The 26669-nt window shown below is 36.1% G+C and overlaps 1 protein-coding gene across 2 annotated transcripts in view; it reads left to right on the top strand.

Moving 5' to 3' along the window:
* Positions 1-26669, top strand: part of whrna (whirlin a) — a 77973-nt gene that overhangs the window by 26010 nt on the left and 25294 nt on the right. For both annotated transcript variants that reach the window (XM_043222166.1, XM_043222165.1), the window contains exons 3-6: positions 8538-8759; positions 13158-13283; positions 22703-22911; positions 25017-25053. In XM_043222166.1, coding sequence (XP_043078101.1) covers positions 8538-8759; positions 13158-13283; positions 22703-22911; positions 25017-25053 — 594 coding nt within the window. The remainder of the gene's footprint in view (positions 1-8537; positions 8760-13157; positions 13284-22702; positions 22912-25016; positions 25054-26669) is intronic.

Here is a 26669-nt window from a genome sequence, read left to right as displayed (position 1 = left end):
AGGTGACCACTGAACGTACCAGAGAAAGCAGCCTGTGGCAGTGTAGATCCAGAGGCAACACTTCATCTTTCTCCTGATACACAATCACATAAAAACAAATTCTGATTTCATACGCCTCCCAGAGGATGCTGAAAATCAGATCACCATTCAATGCATTGAAGAATAGCTTCACAATTTAAGAAATAAGAAAAGACCGGGGTGAAACGGGTGTTGTTGTTTTTCAAACTTTAGTGCAGTTTTATATATATATATATATATATATATATATAGCAATTTATATTGTACACTGTGATCTGATCACATGCATGTGAGGCCAGTTAAAGGATTAGTTTACCCAAAAATAATAATTCTGTCATCATTTACTCGCCTTTTAAGTAGTTCCAAATATGTATGATTTTCTTCATTCTGACGAACAGAAAGAATGAAATTTGAAGAAAGTTTGTAGCCAGGCTGTTTTCTGTCACCATTAACTTTCTGACACCATTAACTATATTCCTACTATTGAAGTCACTGGTGACTCAAAATAGCCTGTTATAAACCTCTTTCAAAATATCTTCCCTTGTGTTCGGCAGAACAAAGAAATTCGTACAAAGAATTTTGGAACTACTTGGTGACAATGTAAATGATGACAGAATTTTCATTTTTGGGTGAATTATTCCTCTAAAAAAAGGTTAAAACTCTAGTCTGGGCCCTCAAGAAGCTCGCTTTTGAACTTGCAGCAATGTTTGGCAGGGTTGCTAGCAATGATAAACACTCGTCCTGATTCGTGCTATTTCATTGATTTAAGTGTTATCAAAATCAGTGCTTTTTTGCTCTCTTCTCGTCTTCTCCTCATCTTATTAGGAGGTCGAGTGATTAACTACACTTTTTTCGTAATAAAAAAAAGAGTTCCCTGCCTCTATGTTCCCTCTTCAGTCCCAGCAGAGGAGATGGATGGTTTTGAGCCCAGGGTCAACAGCTCTTCCCAGCTAGCCATTCACACACGCTCGCGGTATGGTCCCAGGGTCACTTTCTATCTTGCAGCACAAGCAGAGCACAAATAATGAACTGAGGTAACCTGTGCAGTGAGAGCTGGGGAACAGAGGTGAACTGAACTGTGGAAAGCTGTCATGACTGTTCCAGACTGAAAAGATGTATCTTCTATTGTAAGCTACATTTTTGGTAGATTGAATATAAAATGACAATTATTAAACAATGTCCTGGCCTAAACGCACAACATCGGTTTTTAAAGTTGGTTTTTGCAGCAATAGCCAACAATACATTTTATGGGTCAAAATTATTGCTGTTTCTTTCAAGGCAAAAAACATGTTAAGTAATGAGCATGTTCCACTAGGATATTTTGTGTATTTCATGTTGTAAATATATCAAAGATTAATTTTTTCTTCATTCTTTGAAGGCGATTTTATTTTTTCAAGATTACAATTTTTTGAGATTTCAAATAGTTGTATATTAGACAAATACTGTCTGATCCTACCTAACAAATCATACATCATTTATACATCAATGGAAATCTCAATTTTTTAAAAAAAATGTACCTTTCTCACTGGTTTTGTGGTCCAGGGTTACATATGAGGTAGCATGATTTTAAAAGAGTGATTTTAAAAACTTTACAAGTTAAGCTATAGATCACTGAAAATTAATATTTGCTAAAAATGTAAAAATCTCAAAACAAAATCCACCAGCATATCTGTTTAGAACTGTTTGGACTCTTTTCACGTCAAAGGAATAATTGACACAAAAATGAAAATTCTGTTATTTTTCTGCCATCTTTCACCTCAGAAGCAAATACACACCGGGAGGTCCTGGAGCAAATGTAGTAGAGGTCATAGACACAAATAGTATATATTTTTTTTCCTATTTCTCAATGTATCATTCTCAATTTCTCCATCTTTCCCTCACTTCCAGGCAGAGAGAAAATCAGATATCATTCCATAACCAAATGTATAATGCAGCATTGGCGAGCACTGCCGGTGGCACCGTTTGCCAGCACAATAATAAGATCTCACAGAAGAAATCTTATTTGAGTTTGCCCAACAGGACTACATCCCCCTGTTGTAATTACAGTCTTTTCTTGTTACGCATTTCCAATCTCTCACACTGAGCTAGTGGAAAAAAGATTGTGTGTATCACACAATATAAATGTTCGTGTGAATTTGTGCTGTACGAAGTGCTTTTATTTGTTACATAAAGGTCATACATTTGTTTTCTTTGCTGACAGTCTGTATGCTTACGAAAAGCATTGGTTTGTGGGTCTCTAAAAGCATTTGCCCTGACATGTTGGACCTAGTATCCATGCTACGGCCCGTCAGGAAAAGCAGATCTCCTTTAGCGTGACAGCACTGGTTGTGTCTGGGTGAAGCTGATTATAGGACATGATGCAACAGTAACATAGCACTGGTTCTTCAGCATATAAACTAATCCTCCGATCTCATCCAAATCTTATTTCTCATCAGGTTTATCAAGTCTTAATATCTTTCGCAATTTTGCTTCTCCAGTAAATTGATCTCGTTTTAAGGATGTTTAGATGGTTTTCAATGCAAAACGAGACAAAAATAAAGATTAAGTAATGGATTTTTTTTTTTGCAGTGTTGTGCTTTGACAGGCTTCATACGGTATTTGCATACATTTGAGAGTCTGATTCGAGCTGTTTTTGCATTTTGAGGAGAGCATTAGTATGTTTATCCTGTCTCCTGTCAGCTTTGATTTAGCTGAAACAATTCTCCCTGACATGGACGTCTTCAACAAGCCCGGAGAGATGATACTGTTGTTTGTTGGTACTATATTTGTATGTCCCACCATGCTTTGTCTGTTTTTGTTGTTTGCAAAACCTCTTAAACTATTCTCTCATGTTTCAGTCAAAGAGTGAAAAATCTCCCTTAATCTTCCCCTTGATTCAAGCACAAAATCTGCCCTTAAGTCAAGCGCTCTCTTTTCTCACTCCTCTCTTTTCTATCCTGCTTGTCATCCCATGTGGTGGCTACCCCTGCTAAATAACTCATAAATAAGAATGAGAGATGAGACAAGAAGTTGGAAAGCAGGGAAGGGTGATAGATGGTAAGAAAGATACTTAGAGAGGGCTAGAAATGTTTGCTGTAGCAGCTCGGCGTAGTCCGATCGATCCATCTAGCATAAGATACCACAGCTTTGGACAGAACTGTTGAAAGATGTCAGTGCTGTCCAGAGCTGTCAAACTATATCAGACCTCACCGCCGGCAACACATGTCACTCTCCGGATGATATTTCTGACACAATTTTACTACTTAACTTTGAGTATAATTCATTATACTTTAGTGAGGTTAAAATTGCACTTTGTTCTGCCTGGTCTCTCATTACAGGGAATAAATAAATGAGAAATAGTTTGGTTATCGCTTTGGCAGATGAGATTTTGCTTATGCAGTAATGCCTAAGGGGAATGCATGACTCATGGCAGTCACAGGTGGATGGTCAGCCTGCTTGTCATAGCATGTTAACTGTGTTGGGGAAATGAACACTTTAAAGTGGGAAAAAAAGCAATACCAATGCCAAGAAATTGAGCACAGGGCTTTAAAGTTACTTGAAAAAAAACAAATCTGTAGATTTTATTAAATCATTTTGGCAGCTGTGGTTGCTAGAATCATTTAGCAAGAAGAAAAACGGTAATTAACAAACAAGAATATTTGAATGTTAACCAGTAAATTCAACAATGCACGCTGCTATTAAAATCCATTTTGTACCTTTAACAGACTGACAAGCAGCATAATAATGGTGGTAAAAGAGAAAGCCATATGAAGAATCAGAGCTCATCTCAAGCAGCTTTGCCACAAGCAAAAGTATATACTATTATATAGAAAGGGCACGTAGAAGGAGTCATTCACGCAAACAGACAACACCGTTATTTTATTAAACAACAGAAGATGCAACATAAAGCCCAAATTTACATAACTTATCATCATGCAGGGAATTCTAAAACTCCAATTAACAGCATTTTACAGTAAAAGTACATTAAATGTCTGTTTAGACGTTTTATAGTTTTTATACAGAACTTACTGTTAACCGTTTTAACACTTTTTCGTAGTATTTTATTCCGCAAGTTTCTTAATACAAGATTTTACAGTTAAAATTACACACATTTTTTTTTTACAGTGTGTTGCATTACTTGAAATGTTGTATTGTAATCAGGTGCAATACAAAAAAAAGGTAAAATAAGTTTTGAATCACAATATTGTTACTTGTTCATTTCAAATGTTACTTTCCTTAGCTTATTGCATATTTACAAGGTTCAAAACATTAGCCTAGAGCAAGCATGCAGCCTGGTTTGGATGCTTCAGTTAATATAGTTGTCATCATTTTTTAAATAGCTTCCACTTAGACGCTACAATGCGAGGGTTTATACAGCTGTACAGTACAAAATGCTTGAGTATCTAATGAGGCTGTGTTGTTTATTTTATCATTAATTATCTGTTGCGGGCATTAATGATAACCCAGAATTGAAAGTGGCCTTAACCTTGGTTTAAAAAAAAGGTTAATCTTGGGATAAGCATAGTATGAAAAACGTTTGAGAAGGAGATTAAATTGAGCTCAAATGGAAACTTTTAATGAAAAGACCTGCTGCTGCTTCAGAACCATCCTAGTCATCTCAAATGTACCAGATCTGCAATCAAAAGTTACAGATTTCAATTCAAACTCAAACTTTGTCATCAGATTCTTCTGAAAGCAAATGTTCTCAGCTATGTTATTCATATTAGTTTTATAGCTGTGTATTCGCAATCACTGTCTTACATGGATCTACTTTTTCTTGTAAAGAGTTTTACAAGAAATCATTTTTTTGGGAAATGAATGCTATTCTTCCTCGTTGAACGCTCCAAAATGCGTTTATATTTAGCACCACATCGGCATATCAAGAATGATTCCTGATGAATCATGTGACACTGAGGATAAAAAATATGGCTTTGCCATCACAGTAGTTATTCAGATTTCAAAATGGAAAACCGTAATTTTAAATTGAAGTAATATTTCACAATATTACTTTTTTTATGGTGTTCAAAAATCATAACTCAATATGCTCGATATGCTCGATATGAAAGAATTATAATATGAAAGAACTGTATATCTGTTGGGATAATGTAATCTACACCTACACCTACACAAAAAGCATCATATGTGAGCACAGAAACTGCCTCCTATCCGTCTAATTGTCCTACATTGATTCTTAAATATTTTATATTCATTATCCTCCTGGTTTTTATCCAGAATCGCTCAATCACATGCAAATGTCTCCCGCTCCCCTTCCTAGCTCGTCTTCGTAATCTCATAAACGCATTCTGAGCACACGGCACTGCTAACCAGACCCAATTACCCTTTGTGATCATCTAATTGGCCCCTTTTTGTTATGCTAATTCAAAGCAACAATCACAGATTGTCTGTTTATGTATGCATTTTCTGTTTGCTTCAGTATCCGTGCCAGCTGGTCATTGCACACGAGCGTCACATGCTCAAACATTCGGCATTTACGACTAGATTTCTCATTCTGCCCTCGGATGCTTTATCGGTCCTGTTGGAAATGGCAGTAAAAAAAACAGAAAGCCTGGCAGCTCAGTGTGTGTGTGTGTGTCGGTGTTCATGTGAATTGGTAAGGCCATCAGGATCAGATCGGAAATGACTTGGAGCAATTAGCTTTAAGTGTTTATGGCCTTTAAAGTCAATGTGAAATTAAAAATAACTCTATTTTGTTTCCTAATGCACATTCCTAGTCTTACGGCGTTGCTTCACCTCTGTAAGTCACATTTATGGAAGTTGGTGAGTTTTCTAGATGAGGTAAACCCAACATTTTCCTTCACTCTCTGCGCCATGAAACTTTCTTTGATTATGTCCTTCCGTTCTTGCTTGGGGCTATTAATGCATTTTCCCCCATTATTGGCATTATTGGCTTTCCTAAGGTGACATTGTGGCATATCATATGCAGGAGGCATTTGATAAGCTGCCTGCTTTCTCTCTCACTCTATCCCTCCATCTCCATCTTTCTCTCTCTCTCATCCAACAGAATTCGGTTGCTCCACTCATTTGTTGACACACTCCATCAGACAGTGTCACAGTCAGCACTTTAGAGCAGCGATGGTGCATTAAGAATCTCGCTGCCAGGCGCTCTTTTATTTGTTAGTATTCACAGCAGGGACAAAGCTGTTTTTTATCTTCTTCTCCAGTCTCTTAAAGCAGTAGTTCACTGAAAAAAAAAGAATATCATTTAAGAACCCTCACGTTGAGTATGAAAAGGAAGAATTTTGAAGAATGTAGTTGTTGTTTTTTCCATGCAATTAAAGTAAATGGGGCTTTCAAGCTTCAAGATAGAAACAAATGAATCATAAAAGCACAAAGATATATTGTAATATTATAATAATGAGCACTGACATTTAAAAAGGCTGGGAATTTTTTAAAATAAATAAATACTTTTATGCAGCAAGAACACAATAAACTGTTATATTTATTTAAAAATATTTTAAATTAAATACTGTTCTTTTGAATGTAAAGAATCCTGAAAAAAATATGTAGCAGCAGAACTGTTTCAACATTGATAATAAAAAGAAGCAAGCTCCAAATGAGTATATTAGAATGATTTCTGAAGGATAATGTCACACTTAAATTTTATTTATATTTATTAAATGGTTTGTTTTAAATTTTGAACTTTATTTTACTGTATTTTTAATTAAATAAATGCCTTTTAGTGAACATAAAACACTTCAAACATCTGTCTGTTTTGATACTTGCGTGGTGATATGTCAATTGTTAGTTTGCATTCATTATAATTTCAAAGAACAATGATTGCAGTTATTGAAACTTTTGTTTTTGTGTAAAACACAAAATTGGTTCGGAACTAGCCAACATGAGGGTGAAAAAAACACCAGAATTTCTGGGTGAACTATAAAATTTGTATTGTGCCTGTCTCTTTTTTTTCCCTGTTCATTCCGACGTGTCTGCACTTTATTTGTCTTTTCTCTGCATTCCCCTATTCCCAAAAAACAACTTGTCTCCCACTTAAACAACCCAGGCAAATCCCGTCCCAGGCCAAAAATGAACCCAAATGCTTACAGACCAGATTAACTACTAAATAAATCCAAACTTTGGGCTTTGAAACATTTTTGGGGATTAACAAAGCAGTTTATTTTCAACTGAAGGAGTGACTCACGAATAAGCAGTTTTATTTTGTTACACTTCAAATCTGGACCACTGTATTTTGCCACTTAAATAACTCAATAAACATTCAGCAGAACTAGGTCAGAGATAGGCAACGGAGCTCGCCTGCAGACACAAACTCCCTAACTGTTTCTGAAGTGCATTGCGAGGGAGTCTGAACTGCATGGGAAGTAGATGTTGTGAAGCCGCCCTGAGAACAGGAAGCTCTCTGAGTTCAAGCCAATAATATGTTTTGGGGTTGCATTGGGAGGTGTGTGTTTAATGGCAGCTTAGTGTATCTGTGCATGTGTGTGTGTGCTGTAGAAAAGAGAACAGTGTCATTTCACACTCAGCTGAATTTGTGGCGTCCCACAGTGCCAGTTGTACTACCCTTGATCTGCGGAGTGATAGTGAGCATAGCAGGCCATCAGAGACCAATGAGGCAAACACCACAGGGACTTCCATGCTCCTCTGTATTCTGTGTCTCTGAGCAGAGATCTGACCGTGTGTTTTGCGCAACGTTGCAACTTTAATTCAGCTCTTTTCAAAATAGCAGCTATTTCTAACCAGTAGCTTTGTAAATACTATTCAGCGAATCTGAATAGTGTTTGAATGCTATTGGTGAATCGAAGCAAAAGATTCTATACTGGGACGAATAAAAATACGCTTAAAACTGTGAGCAAGATTTACTAAACAAGCAAGTTAGCGTTAGAGCGCAATTCCATAAAAGCGCAGATGGGAGGGGAAATTCTGCACATGATTTACGGACAATGCGCACATTAAAGAATGCCAGCAATTTGATGAGTGCAAACGTAAATCGCATTGCGCGATGCATTTTAATGTACTCTCCTCCCATAAAAATGCTAATTCAATAAGGTCAGGAAAAAATAACTGTCGGTTATTTTTCAGTGCTAATTTCAGTGCATCTTTAGTAAATACTGACAGTACTATTATATATATATATATGTGTGAGTATATGTATATGTATATGTATATATGTATTATTATTAATGTATTTAATTTTTTATTCACTTATTTTCTTTGTTAACTTAGCTTTTTATTATTATTATTATTATTATTATTATTATTATTATTTTAAAAAAATTTTTGCTTTTTTTTTGTCAGTAACTTGAAGTATTTTAAGTGCTTTAAATTGTGGAACATTTAGCTTGAATTTGAGTTCCAGGCATTTTTTGTTGACACTGTGTGCTACTTTGTCTTTTGTGCGGCATGTGTGTTGATGGAACTTTTTATCTTATGGATTGGAAATGTTAACATTTTTGCATGAATATCTTGACATTCCCCATAACTGTCTCTGACTTTTATCCCTTAGCAGACACGCTAGATTGATTGTCCCGCTATCTCTCCCTGTCACTGTCTCTCTTTAACAGGTGCTGAAGGGCAGCAAAAAGCTCTCCATGTCGGTGCGTTCTGTGGGACGGATCCCAGGCGGTTATGTTACAAATCACGTGTACACCTGGGTGGATCCGCAGGGACGCAGTGTGTCCCCACCCCCTGACCTGCTGGCAGAGCATCGCAGTGCCACCCTGCGCAGGTCCAACAGTCAGGGCCGCAGCCACATGCAGCTTCTGCAGGACGGCGATGAAAAGAAGGTAAAAGTTTACATATAAACATTCTATTAATTAGACATGTTTTTTGTTTAATATTTAACCATTAAAACAGGTTCTAAAAAAATGAAAAAAAAATGGGAAAAATTTTATTGAATAAATTGGATTTGGGAAAAAAAACTAATAGATTACATAGGGCTCTATAATATTGTGAAATACATAACAATTTGAAACAACCTATTGATGACAAAGCAAAACGTTCAGCATTTTTACTCCAGTTGTCAGTGTCTGGTGTGTGTGTGTGTGTTATAAATGTTAAACTACTTCAGTGTTGATCAATGTAATGTGTAATGCATTCCCGCTGGATAAAAGTATTTATTGAAGTATTTAAAAATGACTGTCCCCAAGCTTGTCAATAGTAGTGTATTTGTCCATGAAAATAGAAGGCATTTACTTTATTTTTACTGTTGATTATTTTATTTTATCCTAGGTGAAAAAAGCATTTATGCATTTTTTTTTCAAAACAACAACAACAAAAATCTTTCAGAACCCAATCGGTAGTGTATTTGTCTATTAACGGAATTTCCTAAAATCGTTTCTTCATAAAGCATGTTTATAAAGCAGTTTTGTCTCTAGAAAATAATGAACAAACAGATGAATAAAACCTCCATTCACTCCAAGTGGGGCACAATTAAAAGATTGAAATTAAAATAATAGATTATGGAACTCCTGATCATTTGCATGTGCAAGAGTCTTCAAACACTCAATGCTTTAACGTAGCTGTAAAGCAGCGTTGTTTACAGCTCAGCAGTTCCAGTAAATGGATGTCGTTTTAAGTGCTCCTGTGTACCGTAGGTTGAGTGTGGAAATGAGTTTTCACTGGTGCGTAAGAGAGGTGCAGATGAAGAATTTGCCTTGTCTTTCATGAAACCGTCTATGCTATTATTTCCATAAACCAAAGCTCTTTATCTTATTTGTGTCAGCTGATGACAACCTCAGTGCTGTGGAAGTGTCAGTGGACCGCTGCCCTTTTCTATAAGTCATCTTTTATACACACACACACACACACACACACACACACACACACACACACACACACACACACGTCTCTGGGCTAAACTATCTGTGACCATCTCTGCTAGCTAATGTGCAGCAGCACTTTAAAGCTAAGCCTGATTTGGTTTACTTAGGATTTTTCCTGTTACTTCTGATAAGCCTTTTGTGCTCATTTCATTCGATTAGTTAACAGTAGCGATGCGCGGGAATTAGTGTGTGTGTGTGTGTGTGTGTTTGATTTGCATTTTACAGAAGTCTTTCTGGTAAACATACACAATGTGTACTCGGCTGATAAACCCTTGACGGCGATACATTTCCATTTAGAACAATACCGTCTATTAGGAACAGATCCAAACCGGTGGATTAGTGTTTTGGGCTAGGTGTCTTTTTATCAGCAAATTATTGAATATGTATGAAAAATTAAGCAGCAGCAAATACAAGAGTCTGTTCCACAGTTCCTCGGTCTCCATCAGACCTGAACAAAATAAGACGTCTGCATTTGTACGCAGGTGCTCTGTTATGAATTTTAAACAATGTGAATTAAATATATAAATCAGTGAAGGGTAAGAAAAAAAATCATTTTGTTTGCACGTCATTATTTGCCTAAGGAACTGTGAGCGCGCAGAGTTAGTCGGTCAAATTAAGCAATCAATCACTGTTCATTGTCCATTTTTGCTTCTTTTAAATATAAGAACCTTTTTCCATCCGCTTTCCAAATAGCACTGTTCCTTACCTCTGTATTTTTTGTATTCTGTGCCATACATTCTTACACACAGAGAGGCCGGCTTGTGTTTTTGTGCTTAAAGCAGCCTGTGTGAAGTTTTTAGATGCTTAAGCCACACTTAAAATTTCTGAATGTAATGCATTCGATAAAATTTCAAACCAAATGCAATTTTTCAATAAAAAGAGCACAAATCCTTTTTTTAATTCTATAAGAAAGATACACTACTATGTTAATTCAGAAGTCTCTTGTGTTTACTTAGGTTGCATTAATTTGAAACGTTCTTTCTTTTCCCCTCGAGTCAAAATATGACTTATATATCCCACACTTCTGAACTATAAGGTATGAACTTGCATTTGTGAGAAGATAAACATTTTAAAATGTAATTTATTCCCTTGATGACAAAACGTTTCAGCAGCCATTACTCCAGTCTTTTGTGTCACATGATTCAAGTGCTCAGATAACATTTTTATTTGTTTCAATGTTGAAAACAATTAAAGAGCATATTATGGGTTCATATGAAAGGTTCATATTTAGATTTTAGAAGTCCCAAACAACACGTCGACGTGCATGCAAGGTTAAAAAACACTGTCATTTTCTTATAATATGTTTATTTTTACCTATTTTTACTCCCAAACAATTCATTCAATTATTAATTTTTCCAAACCCCTCCAGTGATTGGTCGATGCCATTTAAAGCAGTGTTTGTAAGCTTTTAACACTCCAAAAGCAGCACCTAGTGGCAACGAATGAATTTACATTTTCATTCAGACCAACACTAACAAGTGGGTGGATAATATGCTTCATGTTGATGCAGGACTCATTTTAAAAACAATTCAATTCAGAGTCGACTCTTTCTTTTGAGAGACAATCATTTTATACACTTTCAGATTTGCAGGATGTTTTATTCACTTAGAGATGCATTACACGCTGCATGAAAATGTCATTTTCAAAATTCTATAATAGCGGCAGCGGCTAATATACGCTAATATAAACAAGTACAAATAGCAATGGATTATATTTAGACCAAGTGAAAATAGCGATATGCCCTAACCCTATTTTCAACTTTTTGATTTTTCCTTCATTTTTATTGAAAATAAATGCTTTTTTATTGATTAGAAATTAAAAAAGGGAAGAAAAAAAAGAATTGTCAGAAGGCGGATTCAAATCGATCACGTCGAAATAACCATCAGCGCCACTGGAGCAAGGGCCGTCAGTTGTAAGGATAACTATCCCAATCACACGTTGGTGGGCGGAGTTAGCGTAAATAGCTACCGCCAATAAGTGTAAATAAACACTCCGTTAACATTAACCTATACAGCTTATTTCTATGGTAACGGCACTACGCTTTTTCTGTCCGCTCCTTAAATTTGCCCTCGTACTATTACTTACCTCTCAGTACTTTCTTCTGTTCTCACCTGTGTGCCAGAATTTGTTAAATGCGATTATAGGGAGAGTTTTATGAGCTGTTCATCCAGGTGTAAATCTGCCAAAGCCACTGGAGAGCGCGCGTTCTTTCTCGGGCCCCGCGGCCCTTGGAAGCGAGAGCACCAGCGCAGCACGCCGACTTCATCAGTACTGCACAGCGCAGCAGAAATCTCCCTCAGTCCGCCCTGATTTACTACCCCTTGTTCAGCCTCACAACGTAGTGAAGCAATTTGCAGGGTAATTCTGACAAATTTCTGGGTACCGAAACGAAAGTTGCATAGAAAGCTCATTTGAAAGCCGAAGCCCATTTAGCCTCTAGCACGCTTCAAAAAAAGAATAAAAACAAATATAAGGAGCCATTCATGAGAGAGACATTTATAAATGTGTGGCATTATGAACACTGACACACACAAAACGGAGTATGGCCCTACGCCACCTTGACCTTTCAGGGATGGCTGGTACTAACCTTTAAGCAGCGTGCTAGTGGGCGACAGATGCTTTTGGTGGCTGCTAGTGTTTGGACGAGACGGCGCACTGCTGCATTGATCTCCCAGAGTGCTCTGGTGACCCCGTCTGATTGGCTCTGCGGGGATTCTATGATGCATTCTAATCATAGCACTATTGTTGCTTTTGTGTGCTGTGCGTTAAAGAGGTTGTGGGAGTCACATTAGTCCGGCTGCTGGTTCAGCAGAACTGTCTTCGCAAAGGCGCATAGGTTGTTAGAGTCGAGAATTATAGTTGTACGGCACAGAAATGCTTGCTCTGTATGAGAGGTTAACGTGATTTCTGTTTTATTGTATTTTAGAATGTAATTTATTCCTGTGATAAGAAAGGTAATTTTTTTTAACAATCTTTAGTGCCACATGATCCTCAGGAAATCATTGTAATATGCTGATTTAATACTAAAAAAACAATTTCTTATTATTTTCAATGTTAAAAAAATTGTCTGCTTAATATTTTTTTTTTAAATCCATGATACATTTTTATAGAATTATTTTAACACTGAAGGAGCCAAAATGTTTGTATTGAGATTGATGATGAATGTAAAATAAATGTTAAAAATAATTTAAATAATCTTTTAGATAATAAAATAATCTTTTAGCGTCATTTCCCTGCTAAATAGTCAGGCAAGACTTTTGAAATGTTCCTAAAAACACAGACAATATGACATGCGTTTTCAGTTGTGTAGCTTGTTTGTTTGATTTAACTTTTAATCAGGCAATCTGTTCCTCTCTGCAGGTAAATTTGGTTCTGGATGATGGCCGTTCTCTAGGTCTCATGATTCGCGGAGGAGCTGAATATTCTTTAGGTATCTACATCACAGGTGTGGACAGAGGCTCTGCAGCAGAGTGTGGAGGAATCAAGGTACAATTCATGCTCGTTTTACCCACATCCTTTTATTTTACCTATTTTTAAAGCTTTTCGCTTATTTTGTCTTAACTGTGTCCCGGTGTTGAGAGTATTTCACACTCTTTAGCCTGATTTTCTCTTTTACTTCATGCCATAAATGTTCCACCGTTCTTTGACATGTTCGCTTTGAATTTCTTTTCAAATATTTAAGGTTTTCCTTGTTGCGTTGCGCTGTGAGCATCGGCCAGAGTGGTCTGTGGGGAAAACATCATAGTAAACAGACTTCATAATGTCTTCATGAAAATTCAAAAAGGTTTTTGTGTTGGTTGGGTGAGGTTAGGAGTTAGAATATCTAATAATCATTATCTCGGTGTAAAGACGAAAGTAGTCATTGCGAGGTCTACCGAGATACATTGTTCTTTGCCCACTGTCTGACAGGCATCCAACAAATCATCTGATTTGTTGACTGATAAAACATGTTTATATATTCTGTCCGAAGAGTCTGGTTTTACCTCTACCCGCTTTGATTTTAGCACTTCTCTCAAGTGTATTTGCGCATGAAAGAAGGAGAAAGAAATATTGAAGTCCACTGTGAAGTGCCTGTGATTTTTTTCCTCGAGCCATTCTTCTGTTGAATAATATGCCCAGACATCCTGCATTTATTCCATTGTTCATTTTTTGCCACAATTTGAGGTGAATATCATTATTATGTGGTGTCAGGGGAAGTTTTAAGCTCTTTCAAGCTGGCAGTTCGCTTTGTGCCCAGCCTTTAGATTCATGATGGAATTGAGAGGAGATGGCAGTTTAAAAGGAGGGCGATCGAGATATACTCATGGAAAGAGAGAGAGAGGGAGAGACAGAGAGGGTTGGAGAGAGTGCTGGATGTTTTATCTTCAGGCCATATGTCTGTTCAGAAGAGAGATGTGAGATGGATTTCTGGGCAGTGGTTTGGCAGGAAGCTGTGTTTACAATGCCTCACTGGTTCTCTAGGAATCCACAAATATAAAAGCAGATTCATGTGCATTTATTGTGGCACATATGCTGTATGAAATATTAAATATATTATGCATTAACGTTTAGTTTGGGGTCAGTATTTTATTTTAAAATAAATTAAAAAGGTTCGTGTTTTGGTTTTGGGACCCCCAACAGGTTTAACATGCATCTAAGGTCAAAAAACTTGATTGAGTGATTCATTTCCACCAACCCCTCCTTTTGTGTGATGATAATTATAATTAAATTCAATTTAAAGCAGTGCTCGTGAGTTATAAAAAGTGGCACATAGTGGCAAAGAATTACTTTTTTTTTTATTAAAAGAGGAGGGGGGCAATGTACAATTGTTTTATTTTGACAACAACATGACATCAACTCTTTCTTTTGAGAACTATATATGGTGCACTTTTATTTAAAACAAGTATTATATGTGCATTTTTCATTTCAGTTTTCATTCACTTAGAGCTGTATTGCAAGCTGCATGAAAGGTAATTTCCAAAAATCCATAATAGGGCCATATTAATATGTTTATTTATCTGATAGATTTTGGTCAGTTGTAGCAGAAAAGACATTTACCATATAATGTTAAAATATTTCATTCTAAAGTAAATGCTGTCCTTTTGAGCTTTCCATTTATCAGATTATCCTGGGAAAAAAATGGATCACAAATTTGCTACAAAAATGTTTCTGGAGCACCAGATCAGCCATAGTAGATTGATTTCTGAAAAAACATGTGACCCTGCTTATTTAAATTTGTAATAATAATTCAGTTTTACTTTTTGAGGTTCTTTCAAAATCATGACATACTGTATGCAAACATTTGAATAGTAGTTGTAGTTTTTTTTTGTTTTTTTTTTGAAAGTATCAATCATATGACATATATATTTCAACATGAAAAATTATAGCAATGTGTGTGCAATTTATTCTACTTTAATAGTATATTTTGTCCTTTTTGTAGCTTGACTATCATGGTTGCAATGAACTGTCTTTGTAAAATGAGCAGGTGAGCCTCCATGAGTGTGAACCACCACTCCAGAGCGAAAAAAAATAGCTTTCATCCAAATAGCCCGGCACTCAGAGTGATTGTGTTATTATAGTGTTAGCAGCAGATGAACCCCTGACCCCACACCCCAATATAGACACACACAAGCACAAAAACACAAATGCACAGATCAATGAACCCAGGTGGATGAAACATCTATTTCCTAACTGGTCCCTAGAGATGGATGTAAGGCCAAGGGGTCTGTAGAGAGGTTGCCTTCAATATGTGCAGCCCCATATATTCTAACCTGTGTAAAAAAGGCATAAATTGGTATTGGCAACAAATCCCTTTTTGTTCAAGGCAGAAGTGATCCATCTTGGAATTACCAGACTTCATAAATATTAATGCTGTGTTTCATTCAATTGAGAAAGCCAGAATTTCTCACTTGGAGACAGGAATCACATTGACTGCCAGTGTGTGGCGTTTGATAGCAGAGACTGATTCTTATGTTAAAATGTTTTGTTTTGCAAGGTTTAAAGGGATAGTTCACCCAAAAATAAAAAAGTTATGTCAGTAATTACTCACCCTTGTGTCGTTACAAACCTGTAAGAATCTGTTCATCTTCACAAATGTAGATATATTGGATGAATTCTGAGAGCTCTCTGCGTGAACAGCGATGAAACGGACAGGTTCAAGGATCAGAAAGGTAGCAAGGATGTTGTTAAAATAGTCCATGTGACATATGTAATTTTAAGAAGCTACAAAAATTTCTTCTGGTGTGCAAAGAAAACAAAACAAAAAATTCATTCAACAGTCAGTCTTTTACCTTTCTAGGCCTTGAACAAGGTAGTTACATGGCTGTCTGTGCAGGGTCAGAAAGCGCTCCGATTTCATCAAAAAAATCTGATTTGTGGTGCGTTTTGGGTCAACATGAGGGTGAGTAATTAAAGACAGAATTTTCATATTTGGGTGAACTACTCTTAACTACAGTCACTCAATTTATTTTTTTTGGGGGGGGGAAATCTAGTTAGCTACATTAACAAAACTACATTGAAGGTGAAGGTCTTACTACAAAACATAATAATGCACTGCAGCATTTAACATAATATTTTGCAGTATAAAGATATAAAATGAATCATTACCATGTCCATATAATCTGATTCACTAAAATGAATCCTATTGCCTTACGTATGAGAATAGTCCAGGAGAGTGTGTTTATTGCTTCAGCTCACTTGACTGTAAAGCTGCCGTATATTTCGACATATCCATTCATATTGGAAGAAGTAGCTTGTCACGTTTTGAAAAAAGCTACTGAAAAATGTCTAAACCTGCATTCCTTTCTTTCTTCTGGGGAACGCAAAATAAGACATTGTGAAAAATGACTTTGAAAATTGTTTTTTGTCTGTACTGAACAACAGAAGTCAGTGGACTCCAATGTTGTTTGGGCTCTAACTTTCTTCGACATGCCTTTCTTTATTCCGCGCTGCCATAGAGGAATGTGCTTATCACACTCAGGACAGTTGTGATGGATGTATTTAGTCCTATCTCTGAAATGATTATGACCGCAGTTGCACTTTCTTCCACAGACAACACCAGCACTTGTTTGCAAACAATATCTGTTGTCTTATCTCACTCTCTGGCTTTATCTTTATCTCCAGCCCTGGGCTTTGGGAGGTTGAACGGAGGTGTAAAATGTTAGAGGTCTTCGAGGCGGATGCAACTCGTTGTGTTTTAATTGGAAGGAATAAGGTGCTTGCACACTGAGCAGTCTCTCACAAAACCCCTCCTGAACCCTTATGGGCTAGAGTTAATCAGTCTGCATTCACTCAAGCCTCAGCTTCTGTTTTTGTCTTCCTTCTATCTTAGAAATGCTTTTCCGCAGTCTTTTATTTGTATGCATATGTCTTACTGTCTGGGCTTGCTTTATTGCAGTCTCATTTTGGGCTGCTCTTCTATAACTGTACTAAATGGATAATGAGCGGTAACAATTAAGGCACTTCTGTGCTGCGGGATGGTAAGACACTTACTGGGAGTGGTGTTGTAGTTTGTAACAGTCAAATTAAACCCATGAAAGTATAAAGACCTTTTAGGGCTTCATTCATTTAACTGAGTTTTTTAGTGAAACTCAGCTGCTCCATTAGCTAATATTGTCAATCTGAGGCCTAAGGTGCAGACGCAGTTACTTTGAAGTCTTTTTCATTCAGTAAATTGGACCTGTTAAACGGTTTCTTTCTCTGCCTATTTATATTTTTCATAGATATTTCTTTTCTTTCTTTAATTTATTAGTTTATTTTTGTTTATTTTTAGAAGTAGAAATGCATAATTTTTACACAAAATTGTATGTAGTGTTTAATTTAAATTAATTCAATTATTTTACTTTGTATTTAATTTTTTTCAAAGAAGAAATCCACCATTCCCTTCCATTTTATTTTATTTTATTTTTATTTTATTTATTTATTTATTTTTAACCTGTTAATCCACACCAGGACATCAACGCTCTTTAAATCAGTTTTATTTTAGTTTTTTAGTTTTTTATTTCATTTCATTTCATATGTGATCTTCTAAATCGTAAAATCTGCCCTGTCAGATTCCTTGAAAATAATCACAAAACCTTAGAGACTGGTATAAAGTAGTGCTTTCTTGTACTTGCAAATGATACACAGAACTGCTTGAAGGTCTGTCATCTGCAGTCAGATGTCCCTTCACCTTTGCCCAACGTGCTTTTCACCTTAATAATATTTTATAGCTCATACTTTTTGAAGCTGTCACGATTCTTATCGGTCATATCGAGTGCCGGTTCCCTCTCTATTCAGCTGTCCACCCTGCGTCACATAAAGCCAATTCACTTTGGTCCTTGAGGAGTCAAGAAGAAAGTCATTTGCTGTGGAAACTTTTGCTCGGGGGAGTTGTACACTTTCACTGTGATATTTAGGGACGTTTTCAGTTGCAAGTTTTTAGCTCTTTTGATCTTTTCCTACCTTAACCAGAAAGCACATAACCATTTCCACAGACTGATACCCATAGGCAGTCTTTCAGAAGAGGAGGCTGTTCATCATAAGAAAAATCCCTCAGGACTAATAAAAGCCTTTTAGACTGTGAACGTGACTACTTTTGCACATTTGTAATCTATTTTGAAATGGTCATGCCTCTGCGTGATTGACAAAGATGGTAGTTTGACAGAAGAAGTGTCTGGACTGTGAGCGGGTCTGTCTGTATGGCCGCTTCTGTCACTGTGAGTTAGGATTACTCAAACTTTAAGTACTCTTGGTGTAGCCATAAGTCTTAAACGGCCATTAAGTACAATGATGAATGAGTGAAGGGATGGGGTAAGCACCACTTTGTCCGTATTCAGAGCATGACCGTTCATTAGAGAATGGCAGAAAGAAAGATGGAGAGTAATAGAGACAGAAACAATGATTAAAAACAGTATAAAAGAAAGATGACAAGATGGACTGGAAGACAAAAAGGTAAAATCTCTTATCCAAGTGAACATACTTATCACTGAATGCTACAAGGTTATAAGACAAAAATGCTAAATAAAAATGTTTTATAACCTTGTGTGAAGTAATAAATGAAACTAAACTTCAACTGTGGTTGAAAAGTATTGAGAAAAAAATGGTAAAACTCTCTTTTTGTACCCTTGTACTCTGTAAAGTTACATGTTAGTAAAAGTACATGTTTAGTATTTAAAGTAAATATATTAATATAATTTTAAAGGGTACCATTCCACGCTGTAAAAAAAAAAAAAAATATATATATATATATATATATATATATATATATATATATATATATATATATAGTTTTTAACGTGAAATAACTTGTTTCCTCGTTGCCTAAAACATATTAGTTGCATAATGTTAATTTAAGTGAAACAAAAATGAGAAACAAACCAACTGCCATCGAGATGAATGGGAATGCTTTTGATGAATGAATTTTTCTCCATGTCTAAAGAAATTTAAAGTTCTTTTGAAACTAGTATTAAAATAACCAACTTAAAAATGCACAACAGCAACCTTGCAGGTGACAAAGTGAGTGTGTAAAGATAGAAATTTATAGCCTTAAATTTGGCTTACAGCTGCAGCCTCTAAACTGCTTTGCTAAATGAAGAATGAGTGATGCACTATGCTCTGATGTTTGACGTAACGGTAGAACAGATGTTATTTCTCTCACAGACCTGGATTCATAACAATGCATGATTGCTGTGAGCATTAGCCACGGTTTCTGATTGCTGTCCGGATATTGGAGCCATTTGGGAAAAACAAGCAGCCAAGCCCATTTCTCATCCGTCTTCTCTTCCTTCATTTTCTTCCTCCTCCATCAGGAAAGAGAGAAATGTCAGGGATGCCGTGGTCTGTGCAGGCGTTCTTCCAAATGCCAAGCATTTTCCTCGTTCACTCTCAAGGGCCTTTGCACTGACAGCAATGAAATCTCTGGAGGCCTCCCAGTCTTTGCTGTTGGCTCCTTGTCGACTCCTCAACTTTTTTATTGGACCGTCTGTACTCTCATTGGTAGTCGCAGCATGACGCCGCTGCTCATTTGCATTAAGTTGTCTCTCATGTTGTTAAAAAGTGCCGTGGCTGCTTGAAAGCAAATGATTGCCGGTTGCAAACAAAACGCTCTCGTTCCTTCACTGTCAAGGAGTGCAAAATGCAGTTAAAGGAAAAAAAAATATGGAGTGATGTGAAAGAAAAGAGCGAAAGAGAGAGGGAGATTAAATTGAACTGGATTATTCAACTTCATCCTATCATGATTTTACTCCACACACGAGTTGTAGTCATAGTCAGCACAGTGCTGGCCCATCTAACAGGCAATACAAGCGGTCGCCTAGGGCCCCAACTTGCTTTGGGGGCCCCGCATATATAATATGTTTTTTTTACACTTTTGCACATGCAGTGCGAGTGACGTGAAATTTCTAACTTGTCCGTAATGCACAGAACCAGTTAAACACAATACAATTCACTACGATGGTAAGAAGTATTTTATTAAAAGAATAGCTCTGTATAATTCATACAAGACAAATAGCTAAAAAGAACCACACTCTATTTAGCATAACAACGCCTGCAATTGATTGGTCTACGTCGCAGCCATGTTGACTAAACAGTCTTTTTCCCCTCATTGGAAAAGCGTGGTGTTGACCAAGAGCAGTGTATATAAAATAATTTCTACAGAACAAGATATGTCAAAAACATACTGGGTCAGACTGGCCTAACACGACCAAATAGAATGACCAGAGGTGTCGTTTCCCGACACTTTTTGTTATACGATTGAGTTTGATTGAGAGACCACTTGCTATAAGCGTATACGTAACTTCTGAAAGTAAACTTTGTCTTTTTGTTTTGCTTAACTTAATAAAGTAATAAAGACTAACATTTTAACATTGACAAAACATAGGTAACGTTAAAGGTCCTTAAAATGCACATCATTATGTGGTGTGTGCTAAACCTAGCCTATAGCCTAATCAATTTCACAAGTACACAGCGTAAAATACATATAAAAAAACTATAAAACAATATGAAAATATCCCATGCGAAAATTAACCGTGATTATACAATCACAAAATACAGGTACTATACGTAAACCATGGTAAAAACAAATGAAAGGGGTTGTATATAATAATATGAAATAAACGTTTTAATAGATTTTGGTTAACAACAATGGTATTTGTTCACTATATTTCAGGTGACCTAAAGTCGAGTTTAAATATGCGTTTTGTCTTTGTTTTGTCTCGTTTTGAGATCTGCTCATTTTAAAGATTCCTTTGAAATCTGTTCAAGAGTTCTCACTCACATTCCTCAGTGGTTAGATATGTTTCCCGTAATAACCATATCTGGTATCTCACAGCTTTTGAACACACTGGAGTGATACACTGAAAAGAAATGCCGGGAGATAAACCTGAGCTAATGATCGGATGTTCCGCTTGGGAAAACAAGAGCTCGTATCTGCCACATCGATTTCAAATACCTCTCTTGTGTTCTTTGGGAAAACAAAGCTATATTGCGTCCAAATTGATCAACACCATAATTTATTAATATCATGATTACTGCAAAGCCTCTTTAATTACCCTCAAGCGTTTTGGGCGGACAGAGGGGCAGGCCGGTATTGATCCATAAAAAGAGCTGGGATGAAACGGAGAGATAGTGATGAAAACAGAACGAGAGCAAGATAAAGAGAAATGGAGCCAGTTTGCTGTTGTGACGAGTTAATCCCAGAGTAAGGGTTTCGAAATAGAAATATTTTACTCAGAGCCGGACTGACAAAAGAAGAAAGAATGAGTGAGATAAATGAGTGACAAGCAGGAGCATGGGAAAAAGATAAAGAGCAGATCAACGAGTGGGAGGATGAATGGATGAGATGAAGAGACTGTCAGAACTATCCAGAAGAAATGTTCCATGTTTGTAGCACTAAAGCTACAGCATGTCTCTTTTTTGGCATCTCTTCAGTTTCTCATCCAATACTGAGAAATTAAGCGATTGATTTAAGACTGTATTACATTTACAGTAAAAGCAGGACATGCCTTGCCATCTAAATTGAATTTTTTTCAGTGGCATGTGGCAGACTGATACGTTCTTTCTTTTTTCTTTTTTTTCATGCAGTGTTTTTATAGTTTTTCAGGTTTGAAGCTAGGAACGCCATATAGGGGATGCATTTAAGTGTAATGTAATTAAAAGGAGGAAAAAGATTGAAGAATAATACAGTATATAATGGTAATATGTTAAGATATTAAGTAAAAGTTTCAATTATATTTGTCATTCTTCTCTCTAATGTCTTGATACAGTTTATTGTGAGATTATGATATCATGAAGTATCATGTTTTTTGTTTTTCTTGTAATCGTTCTGTCCTTTATAAATCTGATATTTTAGTTGAATCCAAATATTGCTCTTTTCGAATATTGCCTTTTGCAAAAAACTATTGTTTTACTATTATAGTATTCGTTAATATTTTAAACTAGCTTTTACTTTAGTTTTCTTTTTTTAATTTTTTGTGTGAATTTCAATAATTTGGTTGTGTTTTGTTATCTATTCATTTCATGTTTTAATAATATCCTATTAAAACAATGTTTAATATAAAATAAATGTATCAGTTTTATTTTACAAAAAAAATGGAGTTTGGAAAAACATTTGGAAATTTAGGCTGCAGGTGCAGTTCAGAATCATCTGTTATTTTGGAGGAGGCATATTTTGTGCAAGTTCTTCATAGTCATGCTTTTTTTATTCTCTTTATAAGGCAGACATGAATGCATCTATGGATGCATTCTTTTCAGCAAGTCGTCATAATTTTGACTTTCTGTTTATCTCATCAAAACCTTCTCTGCTGTTCCACAAATCTAACCTGACCACTACGTTGTGTGTCCAGACTGCCCCGTCTCCGGTCTCCTCACAACCCCCCTTTACCTCGTGCCCTGCTCTGCCACCACCAGCCCACCCACCTTCTCCTCTCTCTGCTCCATCATCTCCACAGGTCGGCGATCAGATCCTGGAGGTTAATGGCCGGAGTTTCCTCGGCATCCCACACGATGAGGCCGTACGAGTGCTGAAGTCTTCACACCACCTGATGATGACGGTGAAGGATGTCGGGCGACTGCCGCATGCCCGAACCGTAGTGGGCGAGACAAAGTGGATCACAAGCTCACAGATAACAGACAGCTCGGCCAGCAGCAGTGTCACAGGGTGAGTGATGCGGTGATGGGAATGTGAGGAAAGCAATTGATACAAAAGTGTCATGTCCATAGATGGGAAAGCTAGTAATTGGTTTAGTTCCTGGATGAATCAGTGTATTCACTGCAGAGGATTCCTTAGTGAGCAAACGATTTAATGCTAAACTTTTCTAAAATCTTTCTGATAAAGTAACTCCTTGGATGAACTACATTTTTCAGCAAATGTTCACCTTTGTGTGAACTATTTCTTTAATAGTGCAGTGTAAAAAATAAATTAATATACAAGGTTAAATAAATGAAAAAGCTCTTACCATACCATTTACTGTTTTGTTGGTCTTCAACATCCAACAGGGAAGAGGTATGAAAACACAAAAATATCAGTACTGTAGATATTTTAAGTAATGCTGGGTTAACTAAAACCCAGTGCTGAGTAAAATATGGACATTTAACCCAACCTTCTAGATAATAACGCAAGCACTGAATCAAAGCAACACAATTCCTGGCTTTGTCCATATTTCAACCAGCACTGGGTTGTATTTAACCCAGCATTTTTTGAGTGTGTTATACATTTCTAGAAGAATCCAAATTCTAGCAGCTTCCTTCATTACGCAATACTGATATTTCATTTAAGACAAATATTATGCTGATTTGTTCTCAAATACAGCCCAAGTCATGCCTTGGTGCTGCGACTTAATGTTCTTGTTTAATAAATTAAAAATGTACTGTACACTTCAGACACAATAATTTAATTAGGACTGAGGTGAAGCTTCCAGGCTTAGTTTAATTTACTGTTTTAAGAGCAGATTGTACAATAGTTTTAATTATTTAATTTTGAATATCAGCTACTTTCCAAACCCCCGGGGGCCGCTCGTGCAGTAAATGAAGGAGTCTGTTCATGGGATAATTCCAGACACTTCTGGTCTTTCACGGCCTGTTTCTGGAGAATGTGAACCTGTGAGTGTGTGCACAGCACACTAACGGGACCATAAAGCAGCTCAGGTGTGTCTTGTGCCAGTTCTCTGGACCTTCTCTTTAATGGAGGTTAGCTGATGAGGTGAGCCGGGTGCTGTGCTGTCATGCCAGGGGAAAAATGCAAGGTGGCATTTTATAAAAAAAAAAAAAAAGCTGATTATCAAGCTCCTGGTGGTCTGGAGTACAAGCTGAAGCCAAAGCCAAGGACAGAACTGGCACAGGGAAGTGTTCGTACCTATCATTGTTGCTGACCAAATTGACAATTTGATAAATAGCTGTTCTTGGTCTAACTGCAAAGCTGTTGCAGAGTAATACGAAAGATGTGAAGGACAGTTATGTTGGAAAGCGGTTGTCACAATGTTGTTACAGTTTAGTGATTATTCAAATATTTTTGACCAGAGAATGCAGCGATTGGCCATTCAGCTGTGATAATGTAATGCAATATAAGAGTATATGAGAATTTAACCATTCAAGTTTAGTTGAATGTAACTGCTTTAATGTATTTTAAAACGTATATATTATAACTATATAACTATATAACTATATTTTTAAACTTAAAAATGTATTTAAGACAGTCAGCAGCCATTACTAAATCCTGCTTATTTGGTGCTCAAGAAACAATTTAAATTTAAATTTAAATTTAAATTTAAATTTAAATTTAAATTTAAATTTAAAATTTATATATATATATATATATATATATATATATATATATATATATATATATACTGTGTATATATATATATATATATATATATATATATATATATATATATATATATATATACTATATATATATAACATATTTTTTCTTAAATATATACATGCATATGTTTGCATGTATATATACTTAATATACACAATACATACTCGTACGTTGCGTAAACAAAAGCTTTTAATTTGGATGTGATTAATCACCAATTTCATCATCCAAAGCAATGGACCATAATTTTCCCTTAGATCTGAGAAAAGCATCTAGACAAGATCAAATGCTTAAATCAAATGCCTAAATCCAGAAACTACATCACTTTCATACAAGCGTGTAAGTGTCTTTCTTTGATTCTGTGTCTATTTGTGGATGTTTGAGGAGGTTGTAGAGCATGTATATGGTATTGATTTCTCCATGTTTATCTCTCTCTCTCATAGCCTCTCTCTGGACCAGGGGGCATCAGCATCAACAAAGGTGAGTACTGTGTTTCTATATTTGAACGGAATGTTCTTCACAGTGTGGTTTCAGTAGCATTAAAAGAGTAAACAAGATAGTTAAGGTGATTTTTGAAGAGCACTCTCCAAATCTTGGTGAGCTGTAGATCATTTAGGATAGTTGTACCCTATTTATTGTCATTATAGAGTTGCTAACAAGAACCAATGGTCACGCGCACTATGCAGTACATTTATTTTAATTAGAGCTGTCAAATGTTTCCGAATGAAATTTAAATGCAAACAAATTAATGTTAATGCATTATATTAACAATTAAACATCTTAATATAAAATACTCAAATTAAGTTTAATTAACTCCAAATGACTCTCCAAATGAAGATAATTAGTTACAGTACATACGATAATTATAGACATTACAAAAAGTGTCTTTTTCCTCACTCTTTGTAAGTGCCAGAGCTTGACCGGAACATACTTCTGAAAGTATTGTATACTTTTTGAACACTTCTCTACAATGCATGAAGGATATATGCATTTTTTAAAAGTTACAGAGTTCAAAAGCTACAGAATAACAGGAATTCAGCCTAATCAAATGCCTCCAGGATCTTTTTTGCAGGTCTATTTATGTTCAAAGAGTCTCTCTTTTGTCCTCCATACTGAAGATATATTGTTGTTATGCAAATGAGTCATACTCAGTGATTAAGCTGCATAATAGATCAGACTAATGTATTTGCATTGCTTTGATAACTTAAAGAACATGAACTAAAGGACTTACCTTAGACAGACTAATCGCAAGAGAAAAGGAGTAAGAATCATATCATATTTGGTCACAAATCATTTTTGGTTGATATGGGAACAGGGGGATTGTGGGGAGGCAATCACACACCTGATCCTTTACTGTGGCTAGAAAGAAAGAGGACGTTTGCGGGCATAATGAGGAGAACAGAAGAACTGAAAGACATAGGAAGGGCAAGAGATGGAAGAGAATAGGATGAAAGAGGAAGGTGGTATCGCTGTAAATTATCGTCTTGGTCTGGGTAAAGAGAGTGTCAGGTAGACGCTGCCAAGAGGCTTTGATCCCCAAGGCATATGGTATCCAAGGTGATCTGTATTCAGACTGGTTTCCGCCAAAAGACACATGCATTTAACATTCTTACCTTCACTGTGTGTGTGTGTGTGTGTGTGTGTGTGTGTGTGTGTGTGTGTGTGAGAGAGAGAGAGAGAGAGAGAGAGAGAGAGAGAGAGAATATATAAGAGAGAATACAAAATAATAGAAGGGTCAGTCTCTTATGTGGTACAATTTGAACTGAAACTTTTAGAAAGTGAATATGCTTGTGTGATATAAGAACATGTAATACATAAAAATAACACATAAAAAACATAATATTTATATAAAAATAAATAACGAAATATAGACGTGCCCCAATATTTGTCTCGTAGTTCAATGTAAATGTTACTGTGTTTTTATCACAAAAGTATGTAAAATTATAAACAAATTTCAAACTTTGATAAAGCTAACTTCTACGTGATAGGGCATAGAGCATAATAGTTACTAACCTAACAAACGAGAGGACACGCACATCGCTCATAACATTTACATTTATTTTTAATGCATGTATAACATTAAATAAAAAAATTAA

Source organism: Puntigrus tetrazona, chromosome 21, assembly GCF_018831695.1.
Source record: "Puntigrus tetrazona isolate hp1 chromosome 21, ASM1883169v1, whole genome shotgun sequence".
Taxonomy (NCBI): Eukaryota; Metazoa; Chordata; class Actinopteri; order Cypriniformes; family Cyprinidae; genus Puntigrus; species Puntigrus tetrazona.
This window is presented reverse-complemented; position numbering and strand designations above follow the sequence as displayed.